General features: G+C 38.8%; 1 protein-coding gene and 1 long non-coding RNA gene across 4 annotated transcripts; both read left to right on the forward strand.

Annotated features, from left to right (window-relative positions):
- Positions 1-1,020: 1,020 nt before the first annotated feature.
- Positions 1,021-5,073, forward strand: LOC110694730. 3 transcript variants are annotated; one of them, XR_002505933.1, is made up of 6 exons: positions 1,021-2,048; positions 2,568-2,624; positions 2,737-3,215; positions 4,484-4,536; positions 4,648-4,722; positions 4,880-5,073. It is a non-coding gene; the product is annotated as an uncharacterized LOC110694730 (long non-coding RNA). The 3 variants fall into 3 exon arrangements; XR_002505932.1 differs by having other exon boundaries at positions 2,737-4,536; XR_002505934.1 differs by lacking the exon at positions 2,568-2,624 and having other exon boundaries at positions 2,737-4,536.
- A 4,219-nt stretch (positions 5,074-9,292) lies between these two features.
- On the forward strand, positions 9,293-11,364 carry LOC110694785 (F-box/LRR-repeat protein At3g58900-like). The gene is made up of 3 exons (XM_021871956.1): positions 9,293-9,685; positions 9,789-10,661; positions 11,347-11,364. The coding sequence occupies exons 1-3, from the start codon at positions 9,293-9,295 to the stop codon at positions 11,362-11,364; spliced, it is 1,284 nt and encodes a 427-aa protein (XP_021727648.1).
- Positions 11,365-16,473: the final 5,109 nt, after the last annotated feature.

Raw genomic sequence — 16,473 nt, forward strand, 5'->3', positions numbered from 1 at the left:
GAGTTCATGGTTAGGCTATTTATAGAAGGTCCTAAGTACGTAAGAAGACCATAAAATAATAAAAGTTCGTTAAATTTTATTCCAAGTTGTCACATGCATTGCAATTTGCAATCGATTTTCACAATAATTTTTTTTTTTTGACGAATAGATATTCCAAGTTGTGACAATAGTAGTTAAATAATGCAAGATACTCAAAAAAAAAAAAAAAAAAAAAAAAAAAAAAATGCAAGATATGTTACATTTTCATGGGCGGCTCTCGATTAAAGCATTTTATTCTATATTTAAAAACTATAAAAACAAAGTAAGAAATAAAGTTTAGCCTCATCTCTTTTTTCATTTTAAAATAATCTTCCCACTTTGAATATATACGTTTGTTAACACATAAATTTGACCATAAATATTTTTAATTATATATTAGTAAAACATATAATAACTGAATTGTAATAAACTACTAATTGAAACGAATACAATACCCAACATGACTAAATTATACAGAATATTTTATATAGTACGCAGTATTAAGAGTAACTTAAAGATTCTTTCATCTTATAAATTGAATAATGTCAAGATTTCAAGTGTTTTTTTTTTTAAACGAAGGTATTATTTTATTAATTTAGGCACAATCTATCATTTTGGATTACATACAAATATACAACTTAAGGTTGGTGACCATTTGGCATGCATTATCGCGAAGTTCCCTCGCCTCCCTCGGGTTTAAATTTTTGAGTGAGTAATAACTACCCCTTGAGATTAAAAAGTAATTCTCTTATCACAAAAATAATACTTCCTCCGTTTCAATAATATTGCAACAATTGAATGTTTGCAGTATTTATCATTTTTATTTGACCAAATAATATGATTTATATGTTAATCAAAATATAGTCATGTGGAATTTTCTTACATTCGGCTCAAAATACTTTCACAATATCAAATTTTTATAGTTTTTATTCTTATACAATTATAGATATTTAACAAATAAAATGTGTTTTAGAATGCGTAATTTCATCCTTGTTGCAATATTATTGGAACGGAAAAAGAACTCTGTACGACAAAACGAGAGTATAATTCATTATTATTTCACTCTTTTTTTCAACACAAACCAGTATAACAAAAATTTCCCGCCTAAATGTATTGGGGTGTTTTACCAAACTAAGCCTATTTCACAAACTAATTTTTAAAATAGACGCGTGGTCAAACTATTTACCAAACTAAGCTTATGGGATAAAACGCTAGTTTTGGCATTTTCCCGATTTTTTAACTTAAAAAAAATTAATTAACTATTTTTAACTTATTTCTAAAAAAAAAAGAAAAAAAAAAACCTTCTTTCTCCCTCATCTCCCTTCCATGGCCTTCCTCCAACCCCTTCCACCACCTAGGCCAACACTACTACATTTTTAATCAAATACAACGGCTAAAATAAGGCTAATGCAACGGCTACATAAGTAACCGTGGCAATAGCTAGATCTATCGCAACGGCTGCTTCATACTTTCTCAATAGAAGGGTCTAATGCAACGGCTAAGAGGTAGCCGTTGCAATAGGGAAATCTAATCATGAAATTATAGGCACGTAAAAATATTCTCCTAAATTTTCCCCAGAATTAAAAAGCCTTCACATTTTCTTAAACCCACCCAATTTAAGGCCCATCCAATTTATCTATCCTTCATAGTTCATATGAGTAATAATCATAATCATCTAGCTGTTATCTTCCTCAGAAAAAAAAAAAACAAAAAAAAGCTGTAAAAAGAAAAAGAAATAAAAATTGGTTCTCTTTCTCACCCAAATTTACAAAATCGAAATTCGAAAATTACGAGCAGCATTTGAATTAGAGGAGTGATAAAGAAAGAGATGTGAGAAAGTAGCTAGAAATAGATTCCTCAACCACCGTCAGGCGTCAGCTAGCCAGAGGAACGACATTTTACGGTAGCAGCAATGCCGGAGATAATATACCTGCCGAGGACGGTCCATTTCATATTTTCGACCAGCGATTTGTGTATCCTTTGATCTGATGGCGTCCCTCGGTCTCTACTGGTTTTCAGCTTTCCAAAATGTAAGTTTTCGCCAGAAATTAAAACCCTAGATTCAAATTCACCTCTTTGTTTTTTTTTTTTATTTTATACTGCTCAAGTGTTTAAATTTGTTGGTGCAATTTTACATTTTTCTGTGTTTTTCAATCAAAATTTGAACACCGTAATAGTTTTCTATGGTTTAAATTGTTGGAGAGGGCAATTGGGAAGAAGAAGCAAAAATAACTCCTTTAAGTTTTCTTATAATGAAAAATGTTGTAGTTCTCAAAACTTGTGTGGTATGACATTAATTCACATAATACTTTTTCAATTTTCTAATCACCTGTTATTCTTAATACCGCTAATAATTATTCTCAATGATTATTCTCAATATAATTTAGATTTGAAAGTGGTAATGCTAATCGCTTGAACATGCTTCTGAGGTAAATTACTTGTGTTTTTCTAGATTATTGCAATTGGTCGATAATTAATTTACAATGAATGTTAAGTGGTGACTCTAAACCTATTTCTCTTTTTTTGCCCGGATTTCAAACCATTTCCAGAGCTGTATGAGTTTCTCTCAAGCCTCAACATAACTGACCTGATGCATACTAAATTAGGTATAAATTTTCATGTATTGGATACAAATGTATTAGCATATTTAATTGTGAGCATTATCTAAACCTGTCAATAATAAGTTTGATTCACTAAACTCCTTTGGCTTAATGTCAGGTTTCCAGGCCACTAATTGCTTGTGAAAGTTGTACATTGATTGATAACTCATGGGGTGTGTTAGCCAGCGATATGCTCACATTATAGACAGCATCAAGGTCACCCTTACTAATGTACATATTTATCATTTACTTGTCATTGCTTCTCTAAGCATTAGTTATTTGCTTGTGATCTCAGTATCACCCTAATTACCTCCCTTCGAATCACGCCAATGAAATTTCGTCATCATTTGATATGTGATTGAGAGAATATGCAGCAAGTCACTTGACAAAGTTTATTCATATATTTCTGTCATCAAAAGCTTTACAATGTTATATTGTAAGTAGGGCAACAAGTCTGCAGTTTCATTAGTCTTTGAGATAAATCTTTATGTATAGATATCATGGAGAACGTGGATGTTCAAAATGTCTGTGCAGAGCAAGAAAAGGTTGGAACAACTGATTTTATAAATGAAAACCAAAGAGCTACTCCGTAATAAGGTTAACAACCATTTATTTTGATCTACTTGTCAAACTTATCTAGTTTTTGTGACTTGTATGTACATTCACTAATGCTGTAAATATGAGATATACATGGCCACCACTCTCACTCTCACTCTCACTCAACACTCTTAAGTCTTAACTCGCATTCTCACTCTCAACTACCACTGTAGCCCACCTCAGAAAGTCAGTTTCAATTTTCAACTTATTTTCATATTGTGCTAGCTGGTTTGAGGAGCTTGTTGAGTTGTGGTTGGAGTTTGCGTTTTAATGTGATTTTTGAGGTTGAGTTCGTATTTATTCCTCTTATTTAGCTAAAAGCCAAAGATTTATTAATATTTTTTCTATTCTGCTTCTGATTAAACATAGAGGCAATAAAGAAGCTTCTGAAATATATATGCAGAAAGTAGCTAGGGAATTCATGGTGAAGGATGATTGTCTTGTTTTGAATGATAAGGTAGCCAGACACTTGTTTTTTAGGCTTATTTTAGGCTTGTGAGGTACAAATTCTTTTTTCAATCTTGAGCGCTTAGTAATTAAAAGCACGTTTATATCATTACATGTAAGGTGTGGAATAAATTGCTGAAAGTAGCTGACATTCTAAAAATTCTATCTTAAACCAACATCACCAACTTGTGGACCTTGTGGTTAAGGTAGGTATTCTATCTCTGTCATGGAGCAATTCTTTCCAGAGCTTTGCAGGCGCCATTGACGAACCTCAGAACTTTCCAAGAAATGGAAGAGTAATTCTCCCATTTGTGACACACAAATAAACCTATATTTTGTTGAATTGTTTTTCATTTTTCAGTTGAGGTCTCTGTTTAATTTGACTTATTGCTTAATTTTTTTATTTTCCACCCACTCTTTTGATTTATTACCTGAATTCATATCTAATTATAGTTCATTTTATGAGCTTTTCGGCTGATATAATTTTTGCTTGAATCCTTGATTATCTTCTTGTTTATCTCTGAATTGCTTACTTATTTTTTTTAAAGGGCTCTATATCACTTACTTAAAATTTGATTTTGTATTCCAAATTTCAAGTTTTCATGCTGATGGACATGTTAAAAAATGAAAAAAATGATGGTTTACAAAAGTGGCCTTGTACTTGAGATTACTTGTGGTGTAAGGTGTATAGTGATATGAATTGTCTTAATGTACTTGTTTGGTTACTTTTTTGTTTAAAATAGTACTATTATATATATGGAACATTGAGGGAAAATAGGGTTTGGGTGTTCTCATATCTCTTTCTCTATATATGTATGCAGAGAATCTGAGTGCTTAGTTTTGGCAAGTAGTCAAGCTGCTTGTGATTTCTTTGGTAAGTTCAGTGCCTTCTGTGTTATAGTAGAAAGTATCTATTCTGGAAGTTTGGTTTTCATTAACTTCCGGTTTCAAATGAAGTAAATTAATTGTTTAAAGTGGTCTGCAGGTTTAGAGTTCTTGAGAGTCAGGTGCTGGTTTAGTTTATATTCACGCAGCTCTTCTGCTTGTATTATTACAGCTGGTAAGTTTTCAGGGTATAAATGTATTGTGTGTTTATGGATAGTGTTGCTCATTGATGTAGGATGTGTGTTTAGCTCTGTATATGGTTGTTGGATTGTGTCTTGTACTGTAGTACTTATCTATATAGTGTTCTGCTAAGCTTGTTGCTGTTGGGACAGCTTGCTGTGTTGCTGGTCTCTACTGCTGCTGTTCACCTGCTGATGTTGGTCGCTTGCCTCTCAAAGATTGTAGTCGTTGTAGTTTTCTCAATTAATTTAATTAGTGAAATTTGATTTTGTAACTTTTCCCTTTAAGGGCAATAATGTACGTATTTCGCATTATAATTATTATATATAAATGATACTTTAATTTGTTTCTGTTAGCATATTTTAATTTGTACTGACTAATTATACATATATTATATTACCATCCCATCCCAACAAAAAAAAAAATGATCAATCCGTTGCAGTAGATACGTTCTCCTGTCATTGTATTAATTAGCTTCATCTGTTGCAATAGGTTCAATTTCATCATAATTATTAGTCAGTACTCTATTGCCACGGATAAGTTATGCTGTTGCAACAGGTATTGGTCTATTGCCACAGATCATTGGTGCCGTGGCATTAGGTGTCATATGCCGTTGCATTAGACCTGGCTACTGCAACGCCAACAGATGCCACGGTACATGACCGTTGCATTAGGCCTAATGCCACGGATTTTGACGCCTAATGCAACAGATTTGGGGGTTGCAATAGATCAGAAATGTAGTAGTGCAACAACACTATGGCGCCACACCCACCACCACCACCATCACCACCACCACCACAAACCTCAAAAGCCCCACAACTTGACTTCAATGGCTGTGGTGGGAAGGGTGGGGGTTTCGGGGTGTACCGGCATTAATGGTGGGGGTTTCAGGGTGTATTGGCTTCAATGGCGGGGGTTTCGAGGTGTATCAGTTTCTTTGGTGGGGGTTTTGGAGGGTGTAGGGTTCAAGGGTGGGTGTTTCAAGGGGTTTCGGGTTCAAGGGTGGGTGTTTTAGGGGGTTTCAGGTTCAAGGTTGGGTGTTTAAGGGGGTTTCGGGTTTTAGAGGTTGGGGTTTCAACAGGATTTCCAGGGGCTGCCGGATTTAATTACTTGTTGCTGGAATTTATGGTGGTGGAAGGGAAGAGGAAAGAGAAAGGAAGGAGGAAAGAGAAGGAGAGGGGTGGTCAGAGGGGGGTGGGATGTTTGGGTGGGCTGCCGGAAGTTATGGAGGAGGAGGAAGGATGGAGGAAAGAGAAAGGAAGGAGGTAGGAAAAAAAGTAGGAAAGAGGTGGGTTTTTTTTTTAATTTAAGATTTAAAAAAAAAATTAATTAATTGATTTTTTTAACTTTTTTTTAATTCTATTTTTTGGACCAATCACAGGCCGCCACGTGTCAGTTTTTTAAGGTAAACAATCGAAAAAAAGCCAAAACTAACTTTTTTTTAACGGAAAGGGAACAGTAGGTGTATCGCTGATAACTGTGTGAAACCTTGGGTGTACCACTGATAAAGAATAATTGATGAGGTGTATCAAAGATAAAAGTCAGAAGCTGGAGTGTAGCAGTGATAATTACCCTTAAATTAATGGTTTATATTGTATGTACTTATGAATGATAAATAATTAAATACGTGGTAATATAAATCCTTATATTATTCAACCAAATAAAAGCTTAAATTGAGATGGTTGGAGTCGCATAATTGATTTTATATGATTAGGTCCCTCATAAAATTTTGGAGGATGGGGAAATACAATAGTTCCCAATGTCGCTCTAGCTAGTGTAAGAAGAAATCAAAATCAAGTTATAATACTCAATCATATGTCAAATTTATCTAACAAAATTATACTTATACGAATTGCAATTTTTTTGAAATATCTTTGCGTGCTAAACTCTTAGCTTCAGGTAATTGTTAAGTGTAATACATTAGATGATCGGTTTATTCAATTGATGCCTATTACACTACATAATTACCGTTACTGTCAACGTACCATTATTATGCTCTTTCTTGTACTTTTGCACGAGTTATAAATAATGAACTGTGGTAAAAACTTGGGCAAAGCTTAGTAGACTTCTTTATAACAAACTAGATGAAGCCCTACAATGTATGGTTTGTTTGTTTTTTTCAAATAAAATATTTTACTAATATATATTTATATAATAAAGTTTGTGATATTCGCTTGCTCAATACTTGAATTTTTTATTATAAAATGAATTATTAGCTTTGTTTCTCATATTTAGATAAAATTTGTAATATAAAAAGATAATATTTTATTTTACAAAGTTTTATATGTGGCTGGTTATACCGTGTGATCGGGATTACTTGGTTGGTCAAGGGTTACTCAATCGACCAGGGGTTACTCGGACGGTCAGGGTTTACTCGGTCAATGTTTGGGGTGTGTCTCAGTCGGCCACGCGATATGGCCGGCCACACAAAAAACGCGCTGATTTTATTTTTATAATTAATATAAAATTTTTGATCTAAAATAAATTGTTATTCTTTTTTTGTTGGCTAAAATATAGCACTATCTAATGTGACGCTCTAAAATTAAACTCATGTGGCATAATCTTATTGTAGCGTTTTTAAATAATTAATCCTATGTGGCGATTTTTTATTTTTTTATTATAATCCTACGTAGCGCTTTTAAAAAAAAACTAATCTTAAGTGGCAAAATTCTATTGTAGCGTTTTAAAAATATTAATCCTAAGTGGCGCTCTAATAACTTTTAAAAAATTAAAATCCTACGTAACGCTCTAAAAAGCCCGTGCGATGCATGGTTTGTTTGTATTTTTTCAAATAAAATATTTTACTAAATATATATATTTATCTAATAAACTTGAATTTATGATATGGCCAGCCACACAAAAAACGTGCTGATTTTATTTTTATAATTAATATAAAATTTTTGATCTAAAATAAATTACAATTCTTTCTTTTTTTTCATTGGCTAAAATATAACATTTTCCTATGTGACGCTCTAAAATTAATCTTACGTGGCATAATCCTATTGTAGCGTTTTTAAAATTATTAATCTTACGTGGCGATTTCATTGATTGTCATTGCACTACAATAATAAAATGCAACATGAGTTCTTGTAAACTATCAAGTAATTTCTCCATCTGATTATTGTCTATTTCCCCGTAATGTATTCATTGAAAGTTTAAAACCATGTAATGTAAATTTATTATAATAGATCGATGTCATGAATGTTATATTATTTATTTTTCTACTCTTAGCATTTTATATGTAGTCCTGAGTACTATGTATATAATTTTCCTATTTTTCTTTAAATCAAATATGCTAAATTTACATGAAACGTCATTAGACCGTATTAGTCATTGGACTGTATGCATATACGTACTTTGAGAGAGATATGAAACATGAGTTCTTGTGGGTTCAAAACCTTATACAACCAAATTTTGTTGGTTTTTTCCCCTCCTCTATTATCATTTTCACCCATCTATATTAAGTTTTGCCCCGCTCACCCATAAATTCCTAGCTCCGGCATTGCGAATTGAACCAGTACGTTATCTAAACTAAACCGAATCGAACTGATTAAGTTGAAGTGAATGCAAATGAATAATTTGAAATAAACTGCTCCGTATAATTTTTCACTTAAGTGACTTGAATAGAAATTATTGAATTTATATTGAATTGAATTGATTCCCTAATAATAATGGAGTAAGATCAAAATTTAATCTAACTTAATCAAAGTATATCCATGATCAAAATTAACTACACATAAAGTCACAGCTTATAATTATTTCTAATGTAAGCACTTCTCAGGATCAAATCTCATAATGACTAAAAAGAATTACTAAAAAAAATTAATCTAGCTAACTTTTGTACGTAGAAATTAGAGTCTACTCCGTAGAGCCTACTGTCTAGTATAACATTGATCAAGAATTAAAAGAAGAATTATGGTTTTACTCTGCTGCGTGTTCATATAGCAAGTCTTGCATTACGTCGTTAATCTGTCCCGCAACCTCCAAGGTAACATCATCTGGAATGTGCAAAACAAACCTCCCGCCCCAATTATATTCATCCACAAGTCGTCTTGCCCAACGAGCTGTTGCCAAATCGACGACGTCAAGCACTTCGGCCTTCCGTATCTCCAGTAAAAACATTGTTCGAATTCTTGCCATAGCCTGAGTGTCGCCAACCCTTCTCTCCCACGCGACAAATGCCTCCAATAGACGGCGTTGTCTCTGCCCAATGGTCTCTGCCAACTGTTGAAGATTAGGAGGTGGGTTTCCTGCCATCTTTAAATGAGAATATAGAAGGTCTTGGAGTATAATTGTTTTTTTGAAAAACCAAAAATTGCACATGTACGCCCTAAGTTTGTTATCTATTTTAAAATTTAAGTACCATGAACTAAGGCATTATTTGATAGAGATACTAGATAATATCTCTTTGATATTATCTTCTCCATATTTGTAGGGATAACTTGCTATCTCCTCAAATATGGAGAAGATAATATCAAGAGATAATATATCTAGTTTCTCTATCATTATTGTTGATTTGAACTTTGATGATACGCTACTGTTGGCAGTGCTCTACAAACTGAGGCATGGAGAAAAACTGCGCTTGTCAAACTTGCTGTGAATTTATTCACCCTGCACTTCATGTGTCCAACATTAAGAACCTCATTCCTCTTGTTCTTCATACCAAAAATATTTTATATAGTCGTTGGTCTACCCTTTTCCGTGTCACGGCCCGTGCCTACAATGTTCTTGATCACATCGACTCCACCATTCCTACTCCTTCACACATTATTACTGACACCACTCTTTGGGCTCGACTTGATGCTGTCGTCCTCTCTTGGATTTACGCCACTATCTCCACTGATTTACTCATCACTCTTCTTGATAATAATTTTACTACTGCCATGGATGCTTGGACATGCCTCCGAGATATGTTTCAACATAAGACTACCACCATTCACAAGTGCTATAAGAGAAGAGTAAGTTGTGTCTACTTTAACATTTATTTCTTTTAATACAACTTTGTAATATTCGATCATACAATTTTGATTCCATGCTGTATATATATTTTCTTTTTGGCAGAGGAACAACAAAAATCTTGAAGGTGATCAGAGTGACAAAGTGGATTTGATTAGCAGCTTACCTGATGATATACTGGTATACTTGCTATCTTTTGTAGGAATTAAAGCAGCAGCAAGAACTAGCCTTCTTTCGAAAAGGTGGAGACATGTATGGACTTATATCACGGACCTAGATTTCGAAGATCCTCCAAGGCTAGCCATTGCAATTACTAAGCCGTATGAGAATTCCGAAGCGGGTAATTATGCTGATTGGGTTAACCAGGTTATCAGAGCAAATCAAGCTCAGTATCTTAACACCTTCAGAATGCATTTTTCTATTCCTTTTGGTGATAAAATATATGCTTCTAATATTGATAAGTGGCTCGAATTCGCCTGTACTAAAAAGGTTCGAAATCTGGAGTTGCACATGGGAACTCTTCCTACGATCCCCATTTTTAAGAACCCGACTTTTGTCTTGAATACTAGTCTTGTATCTCTTTACTTGACAAAGGTGGTTGTAGATGGACCTCTGCTTCAATGGGTTTTATCTAATTGTCTTAAACTTGGCCGCCTTATGCTTCACTCGTGTATGGCCACCGATGATGTTTTTGCTTCTTCCAAACGCCAAAAACTTGTTATCTCATCCCTTACACTCAAACACTTGGAGATTTTTCATAGCACCCGCCTTCTCAATACTGAATCATTGCACATTGTTGCTCCAAATCTTGTTACTCTTTTATTTATTGAGTCTCCTACCGTTGATTTGGAGTACGTTAGTGTTCCATCACTTGTGGATGCTGCTTTCGGAGGGATATATTCTACTAAACTTTGCAACGGGAGTTTTCTATCCGGTTTGTCTTCCCAACTTGAAAAACTCTCGCTGCATTGGTTCAAGGTTAGTATTATTCTTGTGTGCTATAATCAATATGTACTTAATAATTAAGTTGCTAATCGGGTATTATTCCTAGTAATACAGGTTTATTAGTGTGCAATTGTGCATGATATTAGTATAACCACACTTGTTTTGATCCAATTTGTTATGGATCCAAGTACGGGTCAACGGATTCAAGTGTACACTCGGCGTCCAAGGCAACAAACCATGGAACAGCAACAAAGCAGAGGGCAGCAGCAACCTTTTAGCAGTAGTGCAGGCAGCAACATCACAAGATATTAAGCAACAACATTCAAGGAACAGAGCTACTTTTTTGGAAGAACCCATTTTGAGCAAGACAACAAAGGAAGCAGTTATTTCACTAATTTGGAAAGAAGACCTTGGGCTCTCCTTTTATTACTTTTGTTTTATTTCTTTTGGGAAGGTATGAGAAATTGAAGGGTAGTACTTAATCTTAAGCTAGGGGGGCAGGGGAGGATATCCAGAAAATTGTAAGGAAACACAGAGAGTGGTGGCCTAAAGCTACTCAGAGACTCATGGCCTCAAGTCATGTTTTGTAATCTATCCTCAGTACCGTTCGCACTGATTAATCAAGCCCGGTTCAGCACAACTTTACAACATAATCAATCTCAATTACTTAGCTAATTAGCTGAAGTTTTCATTATTACATTGTCATTGATACCTACAGGGGAAGAAGGCAACGTAGAAGTCGTTGAGCTTGGTCAGTAGGGTCAGTCCCTACCAATTGGTATCAGAGCCGGTTCGAACCGTGAGCGACCATGGTGAGCACCAATACACAGAGAATTGAAGAGCTGGAGGAAAAGCGCGCGGAGGTGGAGTCAAGGCTGACCGCCATAGAAACGATCCTAGCCAGGCAAGAGGAGAACCAACGCAATCTAGTGGAACAAATGGCTGCAAATCAGAGAGCACTGACCGAGCAGTTAGCCACCCTTGATGCACGGGGGTTGCGTGTAAATCCGAATCAGCCAAACGGACGGGATTTCGTTCCCATAATCCCCAGTACCGCCACCGCAGGTCAGGGGGGACCCCACCATCAAACTCGGAACGATGGAGAAACGAGTCAGATGGCAGAAGGATTCGGAGATCGCACACCGGATGGCCGGAGGTTTAATAGAGCAGTGTGGGGTGAAATGCAGGGTGGAGACGGAGGATGGAGACCGCGGAGAATGGAGATGCCCATTTTCGAAGGCAAGGATCCGGACAGTTGGGTGATGCGAATCCGGAGATATTTCGACTTTCTACGGCGTCACTGAAATCGAGAGGCTGGCGGCGGTGGAGATGGCGTTAGACGGCGCCGCGCTCCAGTGGTTCTACTTGGAAGCAGATCGGCGGGCCTTCCTATCTTGGGAGGATCTCCGAGATCGTCTCTTAGCGGAGTTCCGGCAGACGCAAGGTGGGGAATTAGAGGAACAATGGCTAGCTCTAAGGCAAACCACCACAGTTGAGGAGTATCGGCGCAAGTTTATTGAACTTGTTTTTCCGTTGAAGGAAATTCCGGCGAAGGTAATTAAGAGCTCATTCATCAATGGGTTGAAGGAGGAGATCAAGAGAGAATTGCGGATGTGGGAGCCTGAGAGTCTAGGGAGGGCTATGCAGTTAGCAGCGAAAATTGAGGAAAAAAATCGAGGAGGAGGAAGAAGAGAGGGAGGTGCGTGGAAAGCAAGCAGTAGCAGCCCAGAGTTGACTACAGGGGGAGGAGGAAGCAGACCCGTGGGGGGTTTAATTTCCACTTATGGGCTCCCTCCCCACTCGGGCCCAAACCGTAATTGGAACAGGGCCAGTGAGTCTCAAGGATCCTTTAGTGGAAGCAAGTCCACAATCAATCAACCTTCACGAACTCTCAACGAAACCCGGAAATTGACGGAGGCCGAGTTGCAAGACAAAAGGGCCAAAGGCTTGTGTTTCCGATGTGATGAACGTTGGGGAGTTGGGCATCGTTGTAAGAAGAAGGAACTGAGTGTATTAATGGTGGCGGATTCGCTTGAAGGCGAGGATGAAGAACCGGAAGGAGAGGGCGATGAGGAGGAGGCAGTTGAGGTGTCACTTTGCTCGGTAGTGGGGTTGACTAACCCAAAGACCATGAAGTTAAAGGGGGTAGTGCTTGGAAGAAAGGTGATAGTCATGATTAACCCGGGTGCCACTCACAATTTCATCTCTTTGAAGTTAGTAAATGAGGGGGGATTGAACATCGAAGGGAAGGGGGAATTCGCGGTATCCCTTGGTAATGGCGAGACCGTGCATGGAAGTGGGGTGTGTAGGAGAGTAGAAGTGAAAATAGAAGGAGGAGTGACTATTGAAGAGGATTTCTTACCCTTGATGTTGGGAAATGCCGATGTGATATTGGGAGTGCAATGGCTTGAGAAGCTTGGATCGGTCACTACCAATTGGAAAACTCATGAAATGCATTTTTCATAGCCGGGTCACCGGTTAAATTGGTGGGAGATCCCACTTTGGAAAAAACACGAGTGTCTTTGAAGGCCATGATTCGAACCCTTTGCAAGAATAAAGGGGGAATGTTAGTAGAGATTAACCGGATGGAAATCAAGGAGGAGCCGAAGATGAGGGAAATTCCGGCCTTCTTGAAGGAGATAGTAGATGAGTTCCAAGAAGTGTTTGACATGCCTCAAGGAATGACACCATCCCGAGGGCATGAGCATGCCATAGTGCTTAAAGAGGGAAGCAACCCGGTGAGTGTGCGACCATACCGCTACCCTCAAGTTCAAAAGGATGAGATTGAGAAACTAATAGCGGAAATGTTGGAGGCCGGGGTCATAAGGCCCTCCACAAGCCCGTTTAGTAGTCCGGTTTTACTTGTCAAGAAGAAAGATGGATCATGGAGGTTTTGTGTGGACTATCGGGCCTTGAATAAAGAGACGGTTCCCGATAAATATCCCATACCGGTGATCGATGAATTGCTAGACGAGTTGCATGGAGCTACCATGTTCTCGAAACTTGACTTGAAATCGGGCTACCATCAAATTCGGGTCAAACCCGAAGACACTTACAAGACCGCCTTTCGAACTCATGAGGGACACTATGAGTTCTTAGTGATGCCATTTGGGTTAACTAATGCCCCGGCCACCTTCCAATCACTCATGAATGATCTATTTCGACCATTTTTGAGGAAATTTGTCCTTGTGTTTTTTGATGATATCTTGGTGTATAGTAGCAACGAGTTAGAACATAAGGAGCATGTGAAGAAAGTGTTGGAAGTGCTAGCTAGGAATGAGTTGTATGCTAATTTGAAGAAGTGTGAATTTGGGAGGAAAGAGGTGGCTTACTTGGGACATGTAATTTCGGAGAAGGGAGTGGCTATGGATGGAGAGAAGGTAGAAGCCATTTTACAATGGAGGGAGCCCCGAAATTTGAGGGAACTCCGAGGGTTCCTTGGGCTCACCGGTTACTATCGGAAGTTTGTACTCCGTTATGCTCACATTGCCGGTCCTTTGACATCACAACTCAAGAAGGATAGCTTCAAGTGGACGGACGAAGCTACAAAAGCCTTTGAAGCTCTAAAGAAGGCCATGGTCTCGGCCCCCGTACTAGCAATGCCCGATTTCACCAAAGAATTCATCATTGAGACGGATGCTTCCGGATTTGGGGTTGGAGCGGTGATGATGCAAGAGGGTCGCCCCATAGCATATTATAGCAAGTTACTTGGCATAAGGGCGAGGGAGAAATCGATTTATGAGAAAGAACTCATGGCCATAGTACTTGTCATTGTCAAGTGGAGGCACTATCTTCTTGGTCGACATTTCATTGTGAGGACCGACCAACAAAGCCTCCGTTATCTTACTCAACAACGGGAGGTGGGCAGCGAATATCAGAAATGGATGAGGAAATTAGTGGGTTTTGATTTTGAGGTGCAATATCGGCCCGGAACTTCCAACCGGGTAGCAGATGCTCTTTCACGAAGGGACCATCACCTAGCACAATTGAGTGCTCTGTCTGTGTCACAAGTAGTGGACTGGGAGTTACTTAAGGAAGAAATCAAGAATTGTAGTTGGCTGGCCCAAATTCGTGTGGGCCTAAAAAAAAGGGAAGCAAGGCTAGTGGGGTTTCAGGATGATGGTGGGCTCATTAAATATAAGGGAAGGATTGTTCTTCCTCCCAATTCCACCATCATCCCTAAACTACTCCATGAACATCATGATTCGCCTGCCGGTGGCCACGAAGGAGAGGTCAAAACCTACCTGCGCATCGCCGCCGAATGGTTTTGGGTGGGAATGCGCCGGCATATAGGTGAGTATGTCCGTCGCTGTGAGGTTTGCCAAAGAAACAAGAGCTCGCAACAGGCACCGTTGGGGCTTCTTCAACCGCTACCGGTGCCGGAGTTGATTTGGGAGGATGTGTCAATGGATTTCATTGAGGCCTTCCGATGTCTAAGGGTATAGATTCAATTTTAGTAGTGGTGGATTGTCTTTCAAAGTATGCTCACTTTATGGGGCTAAAACACCCATTTACGACAGTTAAGGTGGCGGAGGTGTTTACGAAGGAAGTGGTTCGCCTTCATGGAATTCCAAAATCCATCATCTCCGATCGAGATAGGATTTTCCTGAGTGGGTTTTGGAGGGAATTATTTCGTTTGCAGGGCACCAGTCTTAAGCATAGTACGTCCTACCACCCTCAGACGGACGGACAGACGGAAGTAGTGAACAAAGGCCTAGAGGCGTTTCTTCGGTGTTTCACCGCCGGCCAGCCACGAAATTGGGCGTCGTGGCTACATTGGGCGGAGTACGCCTATAATACTTCGCCACATTCATCCACCAAATTGACACCCTTCCAGGTGGTCTATGGGCGTGCTCCGCCACGGCTATGGAAGGTGGGAACGGGTCAAACTCCAGTCAACTCGGTGGAGGTTCAGTTGCAAGAAAGGGATTTTATGCTAGATGAATTGAAAGTTAATCTCGTCCGAGCTCAACAAATTATGAAGGGGTATGCGGATAAGAAGCGGCGGGATGGGCAATTCGAGGTGGGTGATATGGTGTTCCTCAAGCTCCAACCATACCGCCAGAAATCACTAGCAATCCGGCCAAATGAGAAATTGGCGGCTCGATACTACGGACCATTCGCAGTCATGGAGAGGGTGGGCAAGGTGGCTTACCGCCTAGACCTACCTACCACTTCACGCATCCATCCGGTCTTCCACATCTCCCAACTCAAGAAAGCCGGTGGGAGCAATTCCAGTCAATCCAACCATTCCGAGTCAATTGACGCAGGACATGGAGATGGTGGTGGAGCCTGAGGCAGTTATGGATTCCAGGAGGGTACCGTTGGGTCGAAGTGTCCGTATAGAGGTTCTAATCAAGTGGCACGGCCTTCCAGAATTCGAGGCAACCTGGGAAGATAGCAAGATGATACTGGATCGGTTTCCGGCGTTCCACCTTGAGGACAAGGTGAATCTCGAGGGGGCGGGTATTGTTATGGATCCAAGTACGGGTCAACGGATTCAAGTGTACACTCGGCGTCCAAGGCAACAAACCATGGAACAGCAACAAAGCAGAGGGCAGCAGCAACCTTTTAGCAGTAGTGCAGGCAGCAACATCACAAGATATTAAGCAACAACATTCAAGGAACAGAGCTACTTTTTTGGAAGAACCCATTTTGAGCAAGACAACAAAGGAAGCAGTTATTTCACTAATTTGGAAAGAAGACCTTGGGCTCTCCTTTTATTACTTTTGTTTTATTTCTTTTGGGAAGGTATGAGAAATTGAAGGGTAGTACTTAATCTTAAGCTAGGGGGGCAGGGAGGATATCCAGAAAAATTGTAAGGAAACACAGAGAGTGGTGGCCT

The sequence above is a fragment of the Chenopodium quinoa genome, unplaced genomic scaffold (genome assembly GCF_001683475.1).
Source record: "Chenopodium quinoa cultivar QQ74 unplaced genomic scaffold, ASM168347v1, whole genome shotgun sequence".
Taxonomy (NCBI): domain Eukaryota; kingdom Viridiplantae; phylum Streptophyta; class Magnoliopsida; order Caryophyllales; family Amaranthaceae; genus Chenopodium; species Chenopodium quinoa.

Excerpts from the sequence above, each read along its gene's own strand:
- LOC110694785 (XM_021871956.1), top strand. The coding sequence starts at position 9,293 with ATGGAGAAAAACTGCGCTTGTCAAACTTGCTGTGAATTTATTCACCCT. Across the intron at positions 9,686-9,788 it reads ACAAGTGCTATAAGAGAAGA|AGGAACAACAAAAATCTTGA; the intron begins GTAAGTTGTGTC and ends TCTTTTTGGCAG.